The sequence below is a fragment of the Sminthopsis crassicaudata genome, chromosome 2 (genome assembly GCF_048593235.1).
Source record: "Sminthopsis crassicaudata isolate SCR6 chromosome 2, ASM4859323v1, whole genome shotgun sequence".
NCBI classification, from domain to species: domain Eukaryota; kingdom Metazoa; phylum Chordata; class Mammalia; order Dasyuromorphia; family Dasyuridae; genus Sminthopsis; species Sminthopsis crassicaudata.
The window spans coordinates 210,636,651-210,653,946 of NC_133618.1; the positions used below are offsets into that span (position 1 = coordinate 210,636,651).

At 34.7% G+C, this 17,296-nt stretch overlaps 1 protein-coding gene across 6 annotated transcripts in view; it reads left to right on the forward strand.

Moving 5' to 3' along the window:
* Positions 1-17,296, forward strand: part of RASGRP3 (RAS guanyl releasing protein 3) — a 136,666-nt gene that overhangs the window by 111,654 nt on the left and 7,716 nt on the right. For all 6 annotated transcript variants that reach the window (XM_074288164.1, XM_074288161.1, XM_074288163.1 and 3 more), the window contains exons 15-17: positions 292-439; positions 12,721-12,757; positions 16,563-16,688. In XM_074288164.1, the coding sequence (XP_074144265.1) occupies positions 292-439; positions 12,721-12,757; positions 16,563-16,688 (311 nt within the window). The remainder of the gene's footprint in view (positions 1-291; positions 440-12,720; positions 12,758-16,562; positions 16,689-17,296) is intronic.

The following is a 17,296-nucleotide window of genomic DNA, read 5'->3' on the forward strand; positions in this document are numbered from 1 at the left end:
AGCTGTGGGAAGCCAGGAACCTTACATAAGTGGTGCAACTATTCCAAACTGGAAATGGGTTTTGTATTTGCTGGACATACATGTAAATACACCAAGCGACATGCATGGACACCTCTTCATGTGTTTGTGCCCTCTCTCAGGCTTTTTTCTGGAGAGTGAATCTGTTTTCAATCATTAGGAGCAGGAGAGAAATGAATGGAAATATGGCACCATATAGTGGAACAAAATAGAAGATTTAAATTATTAACATTATATTAATAAGATTCCTCATTTCTCTAATTCTCTTAACAGGGATGGCCTAATTAGTAAAGATGAAATGATGGCTTATTTCCTGAGAGCTAAATCCCAACTCCAATGTAAAATGGGACCAGGATTTGTCCATAATTTTCAAGAGGTGACCTATCTTAAGCCAACTTTCTGTGAACATTGTGCAGGATTTGTAAGTTAAATTTTTTTTTACTCTGTTTTCCTATTTTTATTTAGATTCTTGTCTCCCTATCTATTTCACACTCCATCTTTTCCTCTATTTTTGTCTCTCTGTCTCTGCCTCTGTCTCTGTCTTTCTCTGTTTCTGTTTCTCTCTTTGTAGTTGCTGAACAAATACACAAACATTAATATTATTTACAGATATATACAAATTAGTAGGGAATTGTATTATCATCTACTTTGTATAGTCCCATACTACTAGTCTTTTGAAATTCAACTTGATTCAATGTAAAGATCAGTAGTTCAAAGTTGCTTCCAAAATTAGAAAGGAAAAAAAAATGTTATCTGAGGTAAGTAGTAAAATTTAATAAAAGTAGCATGTACTTTATTATCCTTATATTTTGAGAATTATTTGTGGACAAATCAGGTAATGAGAAAATTAAATCAAACTTTTGGTTTCTCCATATTTTGGGGTTTGAAAATGGGCCCTTTAGCCTAGAAAATTTCTATTTTTCAAACTCCTTCCGCAGATGATAAAGAACAGATCTGTAATAGCCTTAAAGACTTGCCTTCTATTTAAAAGTTGAAATGATGTATTTGGTTACACAGTCAATAGGAATAAGAAGGAGGATTATAATTCAGTCTCTCCTGACTCCAAAACCAGTATGTTACCTTATTATATTCAAAATAAGAAAAGATATGTTTTGATGAATTCTAAGACAAGGAAGTCCCACAGGTTCATTGGTTGGTTAATTGACAGTTATGGGAGAATATTCCTTGCAAAGAGAAAAGTGGAAAAGAAGTAATGGTGACATTGGAAATAAAGCCTATCTTGTAGAATAAGTGAATAAATCGTTCATAGAATGTGAAATCTGAAAGAATCCTATCAAGTTTTTTTCAACCAGATCCTTCATTATATTGATTAGGCAACTGTGGCTCTTAAAAGTGCAATTAGTGGCACACAAATAAGTGAGTATAAGTTTGATTCCTCATTGCTTTACAGCCTGAGAGAATTCTAGCATCTAGCAGGTTCATTTTCTATTACATTATATAGCCACAATAGCTTTAGCACACTGGACTTTATCCTAATTGTATCAAATAAGGATGCCTTTGTGTTAGTAAAACCATTTTTGATTTTAATAATGGGTATCATCATGTCCATTTAATATAAAAAGAAATGAATGCTTAAGTAAGTTATTTGCCACCATATATATATATATATATATATGCATATATATACATACATATATATACATATATATATATATTAAATACATGGCAAGATAAGAGTAACAAAACCTTCATGTCTTTCTGAATCCTTTGTTGTTCAGTGCTATTTCCATTGTAATGCATTCCTTCCCTCATGATAAATGACTATATACTAAGTGATTTTTAAAAAAGATACTATCATATATTCAACAAAATTCAGTTGACCAAGCACTTGTTAAATTATTAATATGTGCCAGTGGGGCAGCTAGGTAGCACAATGGTTAGAGCACCAGACCTGGATTCAGGAAGACTCATCTCCCTGAGTTCAAATCTGACTTCAGACAATTCAGGCAAGTCACCTTACCCTGTTTGCTTCAGTTCCCTCACCTGTAAAATTAACTGGAGAAGGAAATGATAAACCATACTAGTATCTTTGCCAAGAAAATCCCAAAAGGGATTATGAAGAGTTGGACACGACTGAAAATTACTGAACAATAACAACAACAATAACAATATGTGCCAGGCAAGATATAAATACAAAAAGTGAGATAAGCCTTGCCCTCAAATCGATTACATTCTTCTTTGGATCTGGGGGACAAAATCTAGACAGATAAACAATACAAAATAAATAAAAAAATAATAAAATACTAACAATTCGAGTAAATAGCTCCCAAAGTGTGTGGTATTGTATTGCTCTGTAATTCAGTCAGAAGGAAGCTCTGTAGTGCTAGTTTCTATATGAAGGCTTTTATAATCTCAAAAGATTTTTATCTCTATTACCAAGACATTCATTCTCTTTCCCTCCCTCTTAGTTGACTTTGTCCTTTGCTTTTTGGCAGTGGGGATCAGGACTGAAAAAGGAATATACTTGACTCTCTTTGTACTTGTGTGAACCCCTGTTCCCACTCTCCTATCCCTGCTCCCTTCCAACTCTATTCCCCTATCATTAATCCAGCAAATCAATCAATTAAGAAGCATTTGTTAAGCATTGTAATGTACCAGTAATTATGTTAAGCACTGAGGAAATAGACTAAAGTAAGATCATCCAAACTTTATGAAGTCAAAGATTTTATAATTCTAATCTTAGATCTGTGGCTCTCAGTGGTACTTTCCAAGCATACCAGCCCTTTACAAGTATTATGATGCTAAAAAGATTGATTCTTTTCTATTATCAATTAAGTTAATTTGATCCTCATCAAAACCGTTTGTGATTAGAGTCAGCCTGATGCAGTAGAGTTGAGCTTTGAGGATGTAGGGCCTAATATGAGTCCTTTGGCAAATCACTTAGCAGTTGGAAGATGTATACACCTAGAGGGGAGTAAAGAAAAGTGTAGAAGGTAATATTTGAGCTGAACTTCAAAGGGAACAAAAGATCCAAAAAGGCAGAGGAGAGACAAAGAAGATTCCAGATGTGGGAGACAGCTTGTGCAAATGTGTTGAACAATAGAATATACTGTCATGTTAGATAAACAGCCTTCATCACTAAGAGAAAGTGTTTATACCAGCATGAAGGATTCTTCAGTTGTTAGTAGCAAGTTGCTAGTATACATTTTTATTACTATCATTGTTGATGTTATGATATTATTAATTATCATAACACTTAAGAATAATGTTTAGTAATAATAGCACTCTTTTATGGAGCAGGCTATGATTTACAAAAATACTTGTCTGAAAACTACTTTAGGAATCTCTCCCAGATCACACTAGTTTAATTATCATACCCTAAATCAATATATATAGCCATCATCACCTGTCTGTAGGTGTCCCAAACCTAACACATGAAAAATAGAAGCCATTATCTTTCTCCAAAAGAGAAGGAAATGACAAAACACTCCAGTATCTTTGCCAAGAAAACCTCATGGACAGTATTCACATGCTGTGGTCCAAGGGGTCTATAGAGGTCACAGACAGGACTGAATGACTCAACAACAATACCACCACAATGATCATAACCACCATCACCACCACCACCGTCTTCCTCCCCAAACTAACCTCTATTCCTAACTTCCTTTTTTATTTCTATTTTTTTATGAAGACACTCCTATCCTTTTAATAATCCAGATTTACAAATTCACAGGTGTTCTTGACTCTTTTTTTCTCTTTCAATCCTCATCTTTAATCAAATGTCATATTAATTTTACATCCATATGTTTCTATTTGTATGCTTCCCACCCTAGTTTATCTCTCATTACTTCTTGTCTAAAGTCCTACAATACTCTCTTAATTTTTCTGTTTTCTGTCTCTCCATTTTCTAATCAATTCTTAAAATAATTTTTAAAAATGATACTCTTAATGCACATCTAAATATATCACTAGACTCTGTTAGAAGCTCCCAGGGCTCTCTATTACTCCTAGAATCAATGCAAACTTTTCAACTTGGCATTTAATGTCCTCTATAATCAATCCAGGCTGATTACTTCCCTTTGTGGTTGTTCAGTTGTTTCAATCTTCTTGGGCACAATTGGAGTTAAGTGACTCAACCAGGGTCAAACATCTCATAAATGTCTGAGGTCAGATTTAAAGTCAGGTCTTCTTGACTCCAGTGCTAATGCTCTGTCCACTGTAACACTTAGCTGCCCCTGCTTGAAGTTATTTAAGTAGGGGCTAGATGATCCTTTATCAAAATGTAGGAATAGTGGAGGGGATTCACTTTCAGGTACCAATTGGACCAGATGGCCTTTGAGGGGATGGAACTTAAAAGATTCTGGGAAGATCTCCCTGTTTAAATGTGGGTAGGTGGGAGTAGTTATAAAGAGAAAGGAAAGGCCTTGGGAATCATGGAATGGAAAGAGTGAGGGGAGGAGAAGGAGGAAGTTAAAAACTAGAGTTTCCCAGATTCTTTTTTGGAGATTTAAATCAACGGGTTGGGTATGAAACCCAACTATTTTCTTCTCCTTAACCTTAGGGTGTATGATATTTTTCTCTGGGCCGCAGATTATTCGTGTTTTAAATGAGGGTATTGGTATTCATTTTCTCCAAGTTTTCTTCTTGATTTAAATCATATATGTGTAATCACTAGTGAGCCTAGATGCCATAGGGACTGTCTTAGGAGCTTTTTAATGTATTGTTCTTTCCCAGCTGCCAGAGGATGTATGATAGTATTTATACATAGTAAGTGTTTGATAGATACTGGACTGACTGATTTCAGTTCATCATTTAGCTATCAAGTGGTTATTTCTAAACAGGGATAGCTTTATGAACAATTAAAGTAGGTTGCTACCTGTATAGTTTTGTCTTAAGAGTTTTTGAAATTTCCTTTCTATTTGGTTCCAGTATGATCATTTAGTTGTAAGGGAAATCACATCACTATCTGATGCATAACTTATAGCCCAGCTTTTTAAACTGTGTTTCCAGACCCTATATGTAGTCACATAACTGAATATGGGGTTGCAAAATTATGATTTCTTATCAATAAATTGTGATTTGTAGACTTATTTTATATATCTGTATATCTGGAATTATATAAAAATTTCTTGGGTGAAAAGGTTTTGTGACTGAAAAAGTTTAAGAAGCTTTACTTTATAGTGTGTCATTTAGCTGATTCTTCCAATCAATTTAACTTCAGAGATAATTTTGACCAATTTTTTTTAACATTTTAATTTGTAAAGCACTAGGAAACTCTTTCTCCAAAATGATTTTTCCCACTATCTAATAATATCCCATTATTAGAAATTCACTTCTTTGGTCCAAGAAAGCCTTTTCAACACTTAGAAATACATTGTTTAGAATAAGAAAAAAGCAAAAAAAAATCTATAGAATTATTAGTGTCAGAGTTGAAAGGTAATTTGAACTCCATATGTCTGAATCCTTTCATTTCATTGCCCAAAGAGACAAGGTAAGTTGTCTAACTAAAAGGTGGCAGAGGCACATCTAAAACACATGTCTCCTGACCCAAAGCTCAGTGTTCTTATCAAAAAATACTTGAATTAGTCTCATTTTATAATTTTGCCAAAGATGGGACCTGATTAGCAATATGCATGCCACTGTTTACTTTCATTACTCAATTTAACTTTATTAGTAGCCATAAACTCAAATAAAAACACTTGCCTTTAACTCAGCAACAAGGAAAATCAAAGCTGGAGACATGACTTTCTAAATATAAAGGTGGCTTGGAAAGCATTATTCTATATTTAGGACCAACTTGAGCTACTTTGTGCCTGGCATTCTGTTGACAGCCAGCACCATCCCATCTGACCCACACCTCGTGGGTACCTGTTGAAAATTTGGTGTATTCCTATTTCCCTTCCTATGAAGAACAGAATGAATAATGGAGTCCCCCCCTTTCTTCCTAGCATGAAAGAGGGATTCTGGGGGAAAAGAGGATCCTAAGGGTTCTAGTAAGCACAGGTAATAGGTATTCTAGAAATAATCTTATCTAACCTCCTCATTTTGTAGATGTGAAGCAATCCTTCCTTTTGCCATTTGCATGTATGTCTAACATTTAATCATTTGACACATTCAGCACTGATTTGGGGGTGTGGGATGCATCCATTTTCCATCCGTACTTTTAGCTCTAGGTAGTGCTGATGCATTGAAACGCATGAATAGTGGTGTGTGTCTGCTTTGGCCATCTATATCATTCAGGAAGGAGTCGATGAATCAATCACAGAACCATGGATTAGGAGTTGAAAGGGTTCAAAGTCATCTAGTCCAACTCATTTTGTTGATGACAAAATTAAGGTCCAGAGTGCCTGGATGATATGTTTGTTTAAGGACAGAGTAAAGAGTTGAACTGGCATTCACATTTAGGTCCCAGAATTCCAAGGTCAGGTCAACAGTTAAAGTCAACATTCTTTCCTCTCTGAATATTTCTTTCTATTCTGAATAATTTGTCCTGAATGATTAAAGGGGCTGAGGAAAGAATATCAGGCTGCAAATCAGAAGCAGATAAGTAGGTAGAGCAGCGGATGGAGCTTTTGGCTTAAAGTAAGGAAGACTTGAGTTTAAAGCTAACCCTTGACACTTACTGTGAGACTTTGGCTAAGTCACTTAACCATGGTGTTCCTCACTTTTCTCATCTGTGAAGTGTGGGTAATAACTGTACCTATAAGATTGTCATGAGATATTTGTAAAGTTTTTTACAAACTTAAAAAGCACTGTATAAGTGCTATTATTAGCCAGACATGAATTTGTGTCCCAGGCCTATTACTTGTTATCTCTGGATCTATGAGCAAATTATTTCATCACTGAGTCTCAGGTTTTTGGTTTTTTTTTTTGTGTGTGTTTTTGTTTTTTTGTAAGAGAATCAATTTTTAATGGTTTTTTTTTTTAACAACTGAATGCATTTAAACACTTTCGCCTCTGTTTCCTCCTCTGTAAATGAATTGGAAAAGGAAATGGGCAAACCACTTCAGTATGAACAACAACAATATGAAGAAAATTCTACCTCACACAGATTTGTAGTTGGAAAAGTGAGGAAGCATTTGATATGTAGCTAGCATATTAGTATTATGAAAAATATATTGAGATTGTGAACCTCCAGAAAAGAATCTGGAAAACTCCAAGGAGTTTGAAAACTTTAAGAATTGTTGCACTACATCATGCTTCCTTCTTCTGTTCTCAGCTTCCTCTTTCTCTGAACCTCCTTCTCTTTCTCTCACCCTTTCCCTCATTCCCAAGGCCCTTCTCTCTTTATAACTACCCCCATCTGCCCACATTTAAACAGGAAGATATGATAAATTAGATCTTTCCAGTATCTTTCAGTTCAATGGTCTCAGACACTACTGGTCCAATTTATACCGAAAGTGAATCCTCTCCACTGTTCCTACAACATTTTGATAAAGGGTAAATCATATCTGATTTCAGACACTTAACTATGGGACCCTGGACAATTCACTTAACCCCAATTGTACCTCCCTCCCAAGACTTCAAGGAAGTTCTAAGACAGCCCATTCTATGACATTTCCACCACTTTAATTGGATCATTTTTTGAGATCTTAATGTACATACATCTTAATGTTTCTATGATAGTAGCTTGAGAACGATAGTCCTAGGGTCTATCTAAGTGCCAGGCATCTTCCTAAGCACTGAGCAGGCAAAGAAAAATCCAAAGTCGCCTAAAACAAAACGTAAAAATGCTGAAAAGAGGTTGATGGGGGGGGGGGGAAGGGAGGGAGAGGTTTACCCAGCATAATGAAATCCTGTAACTCGGGTAGAAAATGATCTGGAGAAGTGAAAGTTTCAGAGTTGATTTCATCTTGCAGAATGATGAGTTGCTGGAGATGATGAAATCCAGGAAATCTGTGTGGTGGGAAAGTATACTCAATAAAAGCAAGGAATGCTTTTCTTTTTACTTGTCTAGTGCTTATCATAGGACCCAACATATAGTAAATGTTCATTAAAGCTTGCTGCCTGTCAACATAGATGAAATCACAATATTTTTTAAAAGATGAAAGATGGAAACATAAAACTGGCACATCAATTTCTTGGGTAGCTTTGGACACTATCATAGCCTAGAGCAAAGCTTCTTAAATTATGAGTTGTAATCCCATATGGAGTCTTTTAACAGAATATGAGAGTTGTGAAATTATGATTTGTTATCAGTAAATGTTTGATTTGTACACCTATTTTATATATCTGTATACTTGAGGACAAGTGATTTACTTATAGTCATACAGTCTGTGTAGAATTTGACCCAAGGACTTCTGTACTACCAATGTCAGCTTTCTAGCCACTACTCCTCATTGCATCTCTATCATAGAAGTTTTAAATTGCATAATAGTACAATAAAAATATCTCACAAGAAGAATCCAGATTCTATCATATGTGGTTAAAAAACAATTAAATTAATTCCAAAGGCAAAAAGGTTTGGAATCCCTGTCCTAGAGAAAATAACCTTACTTGTTAGTATCTTTCCAAAAGGGCCCTCTCTACCATTACTAAAAAATAAGGTTAAAAAAGCTTCTTTTTGCCTACTTCCCAGGAAAGAGGTCAAGTAGATATTAAAAGTCCCATAAATTTTATGCACTTTTAATGGTCTGTAATTCATATTTAACTTAATTCTCCTTAGCTGGACTAAAATTTTCCCTACGTTTTGAAACCAATTTTATTTAATGGAATGCAGAATTTAACTTCTTGAGTGAAGAATTTAATTCTTTGTGTCTAGCACAGTGCCTGATACATAAGAGATGCTTAATAAATGTTGTTTGATTGATTAATCATCAATCGTCATCATAATGATTGGGGAGAGAAAGGCTTATATTTGAAAGTCACAAAGTGCTATAGCAAAAGAAGGATTGATGGCTATTATTTTTTGCAAGTGAATCTGTAGTCCAATTCCTCCCTGATTGATAGAGACTTGGTGTCAAACAAGAAGCCCAGACATCTGAAGTGTGAGTCAAGGTTGATGTTTAAAATCCTTTCCAAAAATTGAAAGCTAGTGAGCATATGTGGACAATATGTGTAGTAGCTACTAAAACAAACAAATCCCCGATAATTGGTGAAGTTATAGAATTGACTCTATCACTCTTTTTTCTCTGAGCTGTATATGCCCTTGAATTTAGTTCCTAAAATTTGAAACAACTCAGAAACTAAAAATAGAGTACTGTATGTTCTTGCCATAATCTTGTATCTCTGGGAATTCTCAGGCTAATAGAAAGGCTGTTGACAAAGGCAGTGGTAAACAAAACTCATTTAGTTTACATTAACAAACCTTTAGCTATTTCCTTCTTTGGCTCCTTTTTTTTTTTCCACCAGGGAAGGTAGGGTAGAGAGAAGGAGCAATGATATCTGACATTTTGTCACAAAAGACAAATATGAAATGAAATAAAATCTATGGCAGATTGCCAGTCTCAAAAAATGAACTTATAACTCAGTATGAGACAAAGCTGCTATTTTTCCTGGTGCTATATTATATATACATATATTATATATATAACATATAGCATTATCAAACTGGTAACAAATTGGTTACCCAGATGTAAACAGGATAATTTGGATGCAGGAGAACTGATTTTGGATTTTGCCTGAAGAATAAAAGAGGGAGAGAGAGAGAGTTGTCTTCAAGTATTTAAAGGCCTGACATGAAGAAGAGGATTTGATTAAGATTTTTTTGGACTTGAGGGCTCAAACAGACACAGACTGGACCCTGCAGATCAGCCAATTTACATTCAATCTAAAGAAGAGTTTTCTAACAAAGTTACCACAAAGTAAAATGGGCTGTCTTGAGAAGTAATGGTCTCTGCAATGGAATGAGGAAAGGACATTACAATCATAGTAAATGGTATATTTATATATAAATTTATATATAAATGGTATATTTAAATAGGTGACGAAATGGGAAAGAACAGTACATGTTATAGTACATGACGGAAAAGGCTGGTTAAAGAGCAGTTTGTGGATTTTAATAAAGAATAAGCCCACGAGTATGCTGGTACATGTTTAAAAACCAAGTCTCTCTGGGGAAAAAATATAGGATACACTTTTAAATTTTATCTACATTTCTTTAGTCATTTTTGGTTATGCCAATTTTTATGGCTCCACTGGGGTTTTCTAGGTAAAGATGATGATGGACCTTCAGGATATTCCCATTGCCTGAATAATGTCTATTCTATCAAGCCTGGTGTGTGAAGTCTAGGATACGTAGTTGATATAGTGAATAGAATGCAGGTACTGGAATTAGGAAAAATTCCTCTTTCAAATCGGACCTTAGATAATTATATGACTCTGGGGAAGTAACTTTACTTTCTGCTTTTGTTTCTCCAACAAAGAGCTGAGCATTAGGAAGAAGTTGAGAATTTAAGGGCAGTTTGGATCAGTAGAAAAAATGTTGGATCTGGACTCAGACAGTACCTATGTTTGAATTCCAGCCATTTTACTTAGTTCTTGCAATAGCTTGGGCAAATTACTTAAATGCTCTGGACCTCAGTTTCCCCATTTTAAACTAAAAGGGTTGAATTCTATTACTTTTATATTTTCTTCCATCCCAAATTTTTGAATGAATTCTACCCAAATCTTAGGAATAGTTAACACATAATACAAGGCATTAGAGGCTTAATAAAAATTTATTGATTAGAACAATAGAAGATATTCTTAATCAGGTGTAATTTGGATTAGATGACCTTTAAATTTTCTTCTAGTTCAGATAATCTGTGATTATGGGATTTATTTTTTGGGGGTCTTCCTGCAAGATAAAACACTTTAAAAATTAGAATAAATGTACCTTTCAAAAAATGCAGTGACTTTTGAATCCTACTGGAGATATAAAAGGGTAAAGGTATGCAGAATTATATATCAGATAGGATAGAATCCTATAGATAATAGGATAATAGGATAGATATCCTATAGATAGAAGAATGGATAATATGTTGGTATTAGATTAAAATTAGTAGACTGTGGTGCTTTCTCATTTTTCCTGGAGAAATGACATGACCAGATCAATGGAGTATCTCAAGGTAAATGAGATCCTTTTAGACAATTGGCTTTTGATCAAACAGGGCCAAATCAAGTGTATACTGGAGCCAGTTCTTACCAAGGGAAAATCTGATTTTTAAATAAAATATGTATATGTATATATATATATATATATATATATATATATAATTTATTTTTATCATACATTTCTTTTTACATTTTGAATTCCAGATTCTGTCCTTTTTTATCTCTCCCCTTACCATTCTCCCATATGAGAAAGGAGAAAAATATTACAACAGTTCAGTTGGGTCTGCTTGTACTCCAACTTGTTAAATTTTTGTGAGCAATTACATTTCAGAAATCAACAATTGCTACAAATCATGACTTATTTTACTGCATTATTAATAGGTGAGACTTATGAAAATGTTAATAATTTATCATTTTTTTTCCTGGGAGTTCAAGATTTTTACACATTTACCAGCATACTCCTGTGTTGCTCTATAACATTGTTTGAGGTTAGCAGAAGGGTAAATAGACGGCTCAGAGAAAAAAAGTCATTACCATAGATTATATACCTGGTACTTAATGAAATCTACAGTGTTTATTAATAATAATAATAACTGGCATTTTTATAGTGCTTTGAACCTCACAAGATACTTAATTTAGATCTAGGAGGGACTTTAAAGTTTATGCAGTCCAATGCTTTTATTTTACAAATGAGAAAACTGAGGCCCAGGGAGGGATATGATTTCCAAGTTACATAGGTTAAAAAGTAGATCTAAATTTGAACCCAGGTTAAAATCTTCAAATCTAACTACTTTAGTGGACCTCTGCCATCTTGGTTATGTAAAGTTTAATTAATTAACTAACTAATCATTTTAGGAAGCAGAGGCTCAAAATTGTATGGAATTTTACAAAATACTTTCTCCATCAGCTTAAATAAATATTTATTAAGCAACAATATAATTAGGCACTAGGGATATAAAGAAAAGCTTTCTTACTTATACTTTTGAGCTCTTAATATCACTATGAGGGATATAATTTGAAATTAGTTGTGATTTGGGCATCCAATAAAACATTATCATTAGCAAGGTTTTGGTAAATATTTGCCCAATATGGGTTCTTTTTTAGACTTTGGGAATACAAAGATGTATGAGAAAAAGATACCATTGGATGGCATGGACCTAAAACAAATTATAGGACATAGTATGTATTAAATGAGAATGAATGGCATAGATATTAACTATTAATAAGAGTTGAGGAAAGAGCTATTACTACTGGATATACTGAAAAGTATACCCAGAAAAGGGTATACTATGAAGAATACTATAAGGTTATGGCAGTTAATCAAAGTTCAGCAATCAAAAGCAATGAACAAATAAAATTGAAAATGATCAAAAACCATATGAATATATGCTCCAAATCATTGATAACAAAAAGAAAAATATAAATAATAGACTTTTATGCACTATAAAGATGGAAACAAAGTGCTGGAGAAGCTGTGGAAAGATAGACACATTAATACTGTTAGTTATTGTTGGTGGAGCTAGTGTTATCCCCACAGCTGGAATGGAATGGGAGGGGAGTGAGTCTTCTCTCCACAGGAAGGGTGTTAAAACAGCTACATACATCCTGTTTGTGCTTAGAAGCTCCTGGTACTTCCTCTTGGGTGACCTTGTTTCCATTCCAGCTTTCCTTTCTGACTCCCTGATTTTATTTTGTCTTTCATTGCAGCTCTGGGGCATAATCAAGCAAGGATATAAATGCAAAGGTAGGTAAAGAAAAAGTGGATGTATGCTTTTTTTTTGGCAAGCTGCTGTTCTTGTTTTAAATTGCCAATAAAATCCCAAGATTGCTATGTTTTGGCAGGGGTATAATTTGTTCATCCAAACAAAATGCTCTGGCATCAAGAGTGAGTAGTTTTGCCATTGGTACCTAGAGCCCTACTGGTGCCAGGTGTCTGACAGGTACAGACAATCTTGGGAACTGCCAGAAGCTGTGTTCCAAGAGGATTCGGTTTGATGCCAATGAGGGAATAAAGAAGCATTTGTCAATTACTTACTATGTGCCAACTATTGTGCTAAGTGCTGTGATGCAAATAGAAAAGCAAAGACAAATTCTGCCTTCAAAGAATTTTAACTTTCTAATGGGAGGAGACAGAACTGATAAGAGGATGAGTGGCCATGGAGGGACACTTGAAATTTCCTCAGTGACTATGGCCAGGATTGATCCATGCCATTCAGGCATGTCAACCAGACAAAGTTGATTTTTATTATGTTTCGGTATCTGAATGGAATGGGATATCCATATCCATTTGTAAAACTGTAGAAGAGATGATCAGAGGGTAAATGTGTGTGCGCTGTTAAATGAAACATTGCTGGCGATTTCCTTAAATAATGGAACAGGAGTAACAATTATTAATCAGAATATCGAGGACTTTGGAGGGACAGAGATAGAAGATTGAATCCTATAAATATCATCTGTTTATATAAGTCCTATAAATATTATCTTATTTAATTCACATGACAGCTTTGTATGAAGCACAGCTTTCATTAAGTTCATTACACAGATGAGAAATTAAGTAGCTTGCCCATTATAATATATATCATAAATGTTTGAGTGCCATTAGCACATTTCTGGATCACAAAATCAATCCGCCCTCTATCACTTCTACAATATTCTGCTTCTCAGTAAGCTACCTCTACAAGCCACATAAATTGTATATTTATCTCTAAGCTTTCCTTCATTATCATTGATAAGATTTTATGTTTATGTTTAAATGGACTGAGCAAGTGAGACAGAAAATATGTGATATCAAACACTTTTAAAGGAAAAAGCTAATACATTTTCATACCTATGATATAAAGTAATCTCATCCTTTTTGTCATTAATATAGATTAATATATATATATATAACAATTAACATATAATATATATAACAATAGAAAATAGTAAACAATAAATGCAAAAGTTAAATAGATAACAGGAAAGGATGGAAGAAAACCGAAAATTCATTTGCTCTTTTCAATCAAATAAACCAGATTTATGGATTATTTTATTGAATAACTTGGTTCTGTAAGATGTCTTTCCAATTCAATCAATGAAAACAATATACATATGGCATGCATATTAACATGTGATTTAATATGCTGTATCATATGTGAACAGCAGCATGGAATAAGGCATATAAAAGGAACATTGAAGTCAGAAAGACATGAGGGCAAGCCTTGACACTGACACACATTACCTTTTAGTATTCCAAAGACATCTCTGAGACTTTTATGCTGCCAAAGAGTTGCAATCAGTGAAGGGAATTTCCATTCCAGGAATTTCCCTGACTGTATGAAATCCCAAATCCATAACACCTTTCACCTTCATGGAATCACTAACAATTCTTAATAAGAATCATTGTTTTTAGAAATGCACCATGGTGGGATGGGAAAAATGTTGGAGATAGGGTCAGCAGAGACTTGGACTTGAATTTGCTCTAATATTTTCCTAGATATTTGATAATGGAGTAATCATAATCTCTCTGAGTCTCAATTTCCTCATCTACAAATTGGGGACAATAGTATTTGTAATACCCAAAAGAATGTGATGAGGATCACATAAAGTCCTCTTTATTTGTACTTATTTTTTTCAAACTATAGAATTGTGTCCATTTTTTTGAGTATCAATGCTACTATATAGTTCAATTTTGTTCTTTCCCTTGACCTTCACTAAACACTTTAATCAATCAATCACAAAACCTTTCTTAATGGCTTACTGCAGGGGCTCAGAATCAAAAGACAAAAATGAGATTGTCTTTGTCCCCAGGTATTTTATATAACATAAGGTTCTTAAACTCATTTTCATGCATGTTTTAATTTCAGAATTGTTTTTGGATTATATTCAGTCTCCTTAGTTCTTTTTCTGGATGCTGATGATAATTTGATAATTGTTATTGCCATATGAATGATTTCATTTGTAATCACATGTATTTTACTTAATACATTTGAAAACTTCATTCTGAAAAGGGGTATTAATATCTGGCAAGGGGGGCCCATAAGAAAAGACCTCTTAAAGGAATTCCACATAAACATGCACAGGAATATGGATATATGTTATATTTAGTTTTTGGCAAATTAATCATTGGGAGCAGGTTACATCTGTCTTCAGTGGAATGTTAACTCAGGTACTAAGTTTACTGAATAAATTACTAATTAGTACTCCAGGGGCAGGTAGGTGGCACAGTGAATAGTATTATCTTGGAATCAGGAAGACTCAACTCCCTCAGTTCAAATCTGCTCTCATACACTTCCCAGCTGTGTCAGCCCGGGTATGTCATTTAACCTTGTTTGTCTCAATTTCCTCATCTATAAAATGACCTGTGGAAAGAAATGGCAAACCACTGCAGTATCTTTGACCAGAAAATTCCAAACGAGTCAGACTGAACAGCAAAAACCTCAGTGATCTCAAAGAAGTGAGTTAATGTACCTCCGTTTCTATTGAAGCAATTCCCCCCACCCCAGGCTGGGGTTAAGTGACTTGCCCAGGGTCACACAGCTAGGAAGTGTTAAGTGTCTGAGACCAGATTTGAACTCGGATCCTCCTGAATTCAAGGCTGGTGCTCTATCCACTGCACCACCTAGCTGCCCCTTTGAAGCAATATTTAATTTGGCTTCTTGAGTGAATGTATAAAACAGGGATTCATTATCACTATTTCTGCCTTTATATATCCAGCTAATCAATCAATACTTAAGAGCTTTTCTATGTATCAAGAAAAAACAAGAAGATCCTCTAAGATGAAAGACAACAGAGATCCAGTTCTTGTCCTGGGAAAGCCTGAAACTATACATAGGAGCACATACATAAAATATATACACGCCACGTTATTATTATAGTTATCACTGCTAATTGTTATTCAGGAGAAGATGGGAGATATACAAAACATTCCTTTCTTGTTGCACTAATTGTGGGTTAGTCTCATGCATAATGCTCTTGGGTATGTAGCAGAGCTGCTGGTAATTTGGCTCTGGCTACATTCAAGGACAATAAAAAGTGTCAGGTACTTGAACAGTGCAGTGTGCAAGGGAGCTTGCAGACCTCCTGCTTTCTTTGGCCCTACAACTCAGTAGGGCCTAGTGATGTCAGAGCAGACTAGGGGTCATGCTACAAGTCTATCTTTCTGGGCTCACTGCACATTACTCCCTTTCCCACACTTTAATTGCAGCCAAATCACTCTGCTTGCTGGTCCTTGTGGTTGACATTCTACTTTCCGTAGCTCTTACCTCCTGGAATCCTTAGCTTCCTTCAAAGCACAGATTGAGAGCTTAGATGATGCTGTCCTTATCTCCTCGCTTCTCCATTTCCATGAAGAGGGCTGTTCCTCCCCCATATCTCTGGACTTACTTTAAAATTTTATTTCATATTTACTTATTGATGTACATATTCTTTTCTTCAGCAGAATGCAATCTTTTTGAAAGCAGGAAATGTTTTTGTTTTTACCTTTATGTTCCCAGTGTCTAATGTACTATAGGTGCTAAATAAGTAGTTGTTGAATGAAAGAATGAAATATACATGTTGTAATTTTATAGATTGTGGAGCCAACTGTCACAAGCAATGCAAAGACCTTCTTGTGCTGGCATGCAGGAAATTTGCAAGGGGAACCTCCGTGGGAAGTGGTCATGGCTCTCTTCCAGGCAGCCCATCATTGCCACCAGGTAGTATTCTTCTATTTCTATTGGTCTCTAAATCTAAGCCTATTCAATCACTCAGGTCCCAGTAGTATGAAAAAAAATACCATACTGGTCCATATATAGGCTATACTTATCTTTTCCCCAAATTAGCTCATACAGAGAATAATTTAGTGATAATTTTTTCAGTATATACCAATACATGACTTTATATTGTGTGTGTGTGTGTGTGTGTGTGTGTGTGTGTATCCTTTCAAAGAGACATACTTTTAGAAGAAGCTTGTATTCAGACCAATGTTCTACAACAGGAGCTCTTAAGCTTTTTGTGTGTGTTTTGGACACTTTTGGCAATCTGGTAAGATTTCAAGCACCTTCTAAGAATAATATTTAATGTTTAAAATAAAATACATAGAATTACAAAAATAGAGTTTTCAAAATATTTTTTAAAAAACATGTGTCCAATGTTATGAATTCCTATAGTCTAGAATAACAATAGTATACTGTAACCTTTTAGTAACTGACAGCCTGATACTGGTTTGTGGTCCACTGCTGTGGAGAGAGAGGGACTTTGAAGTATGACTTTTAATGCCTTCACTGCTGGGATGCGAGATATAAACTAGAAAGCATCTAAAGGA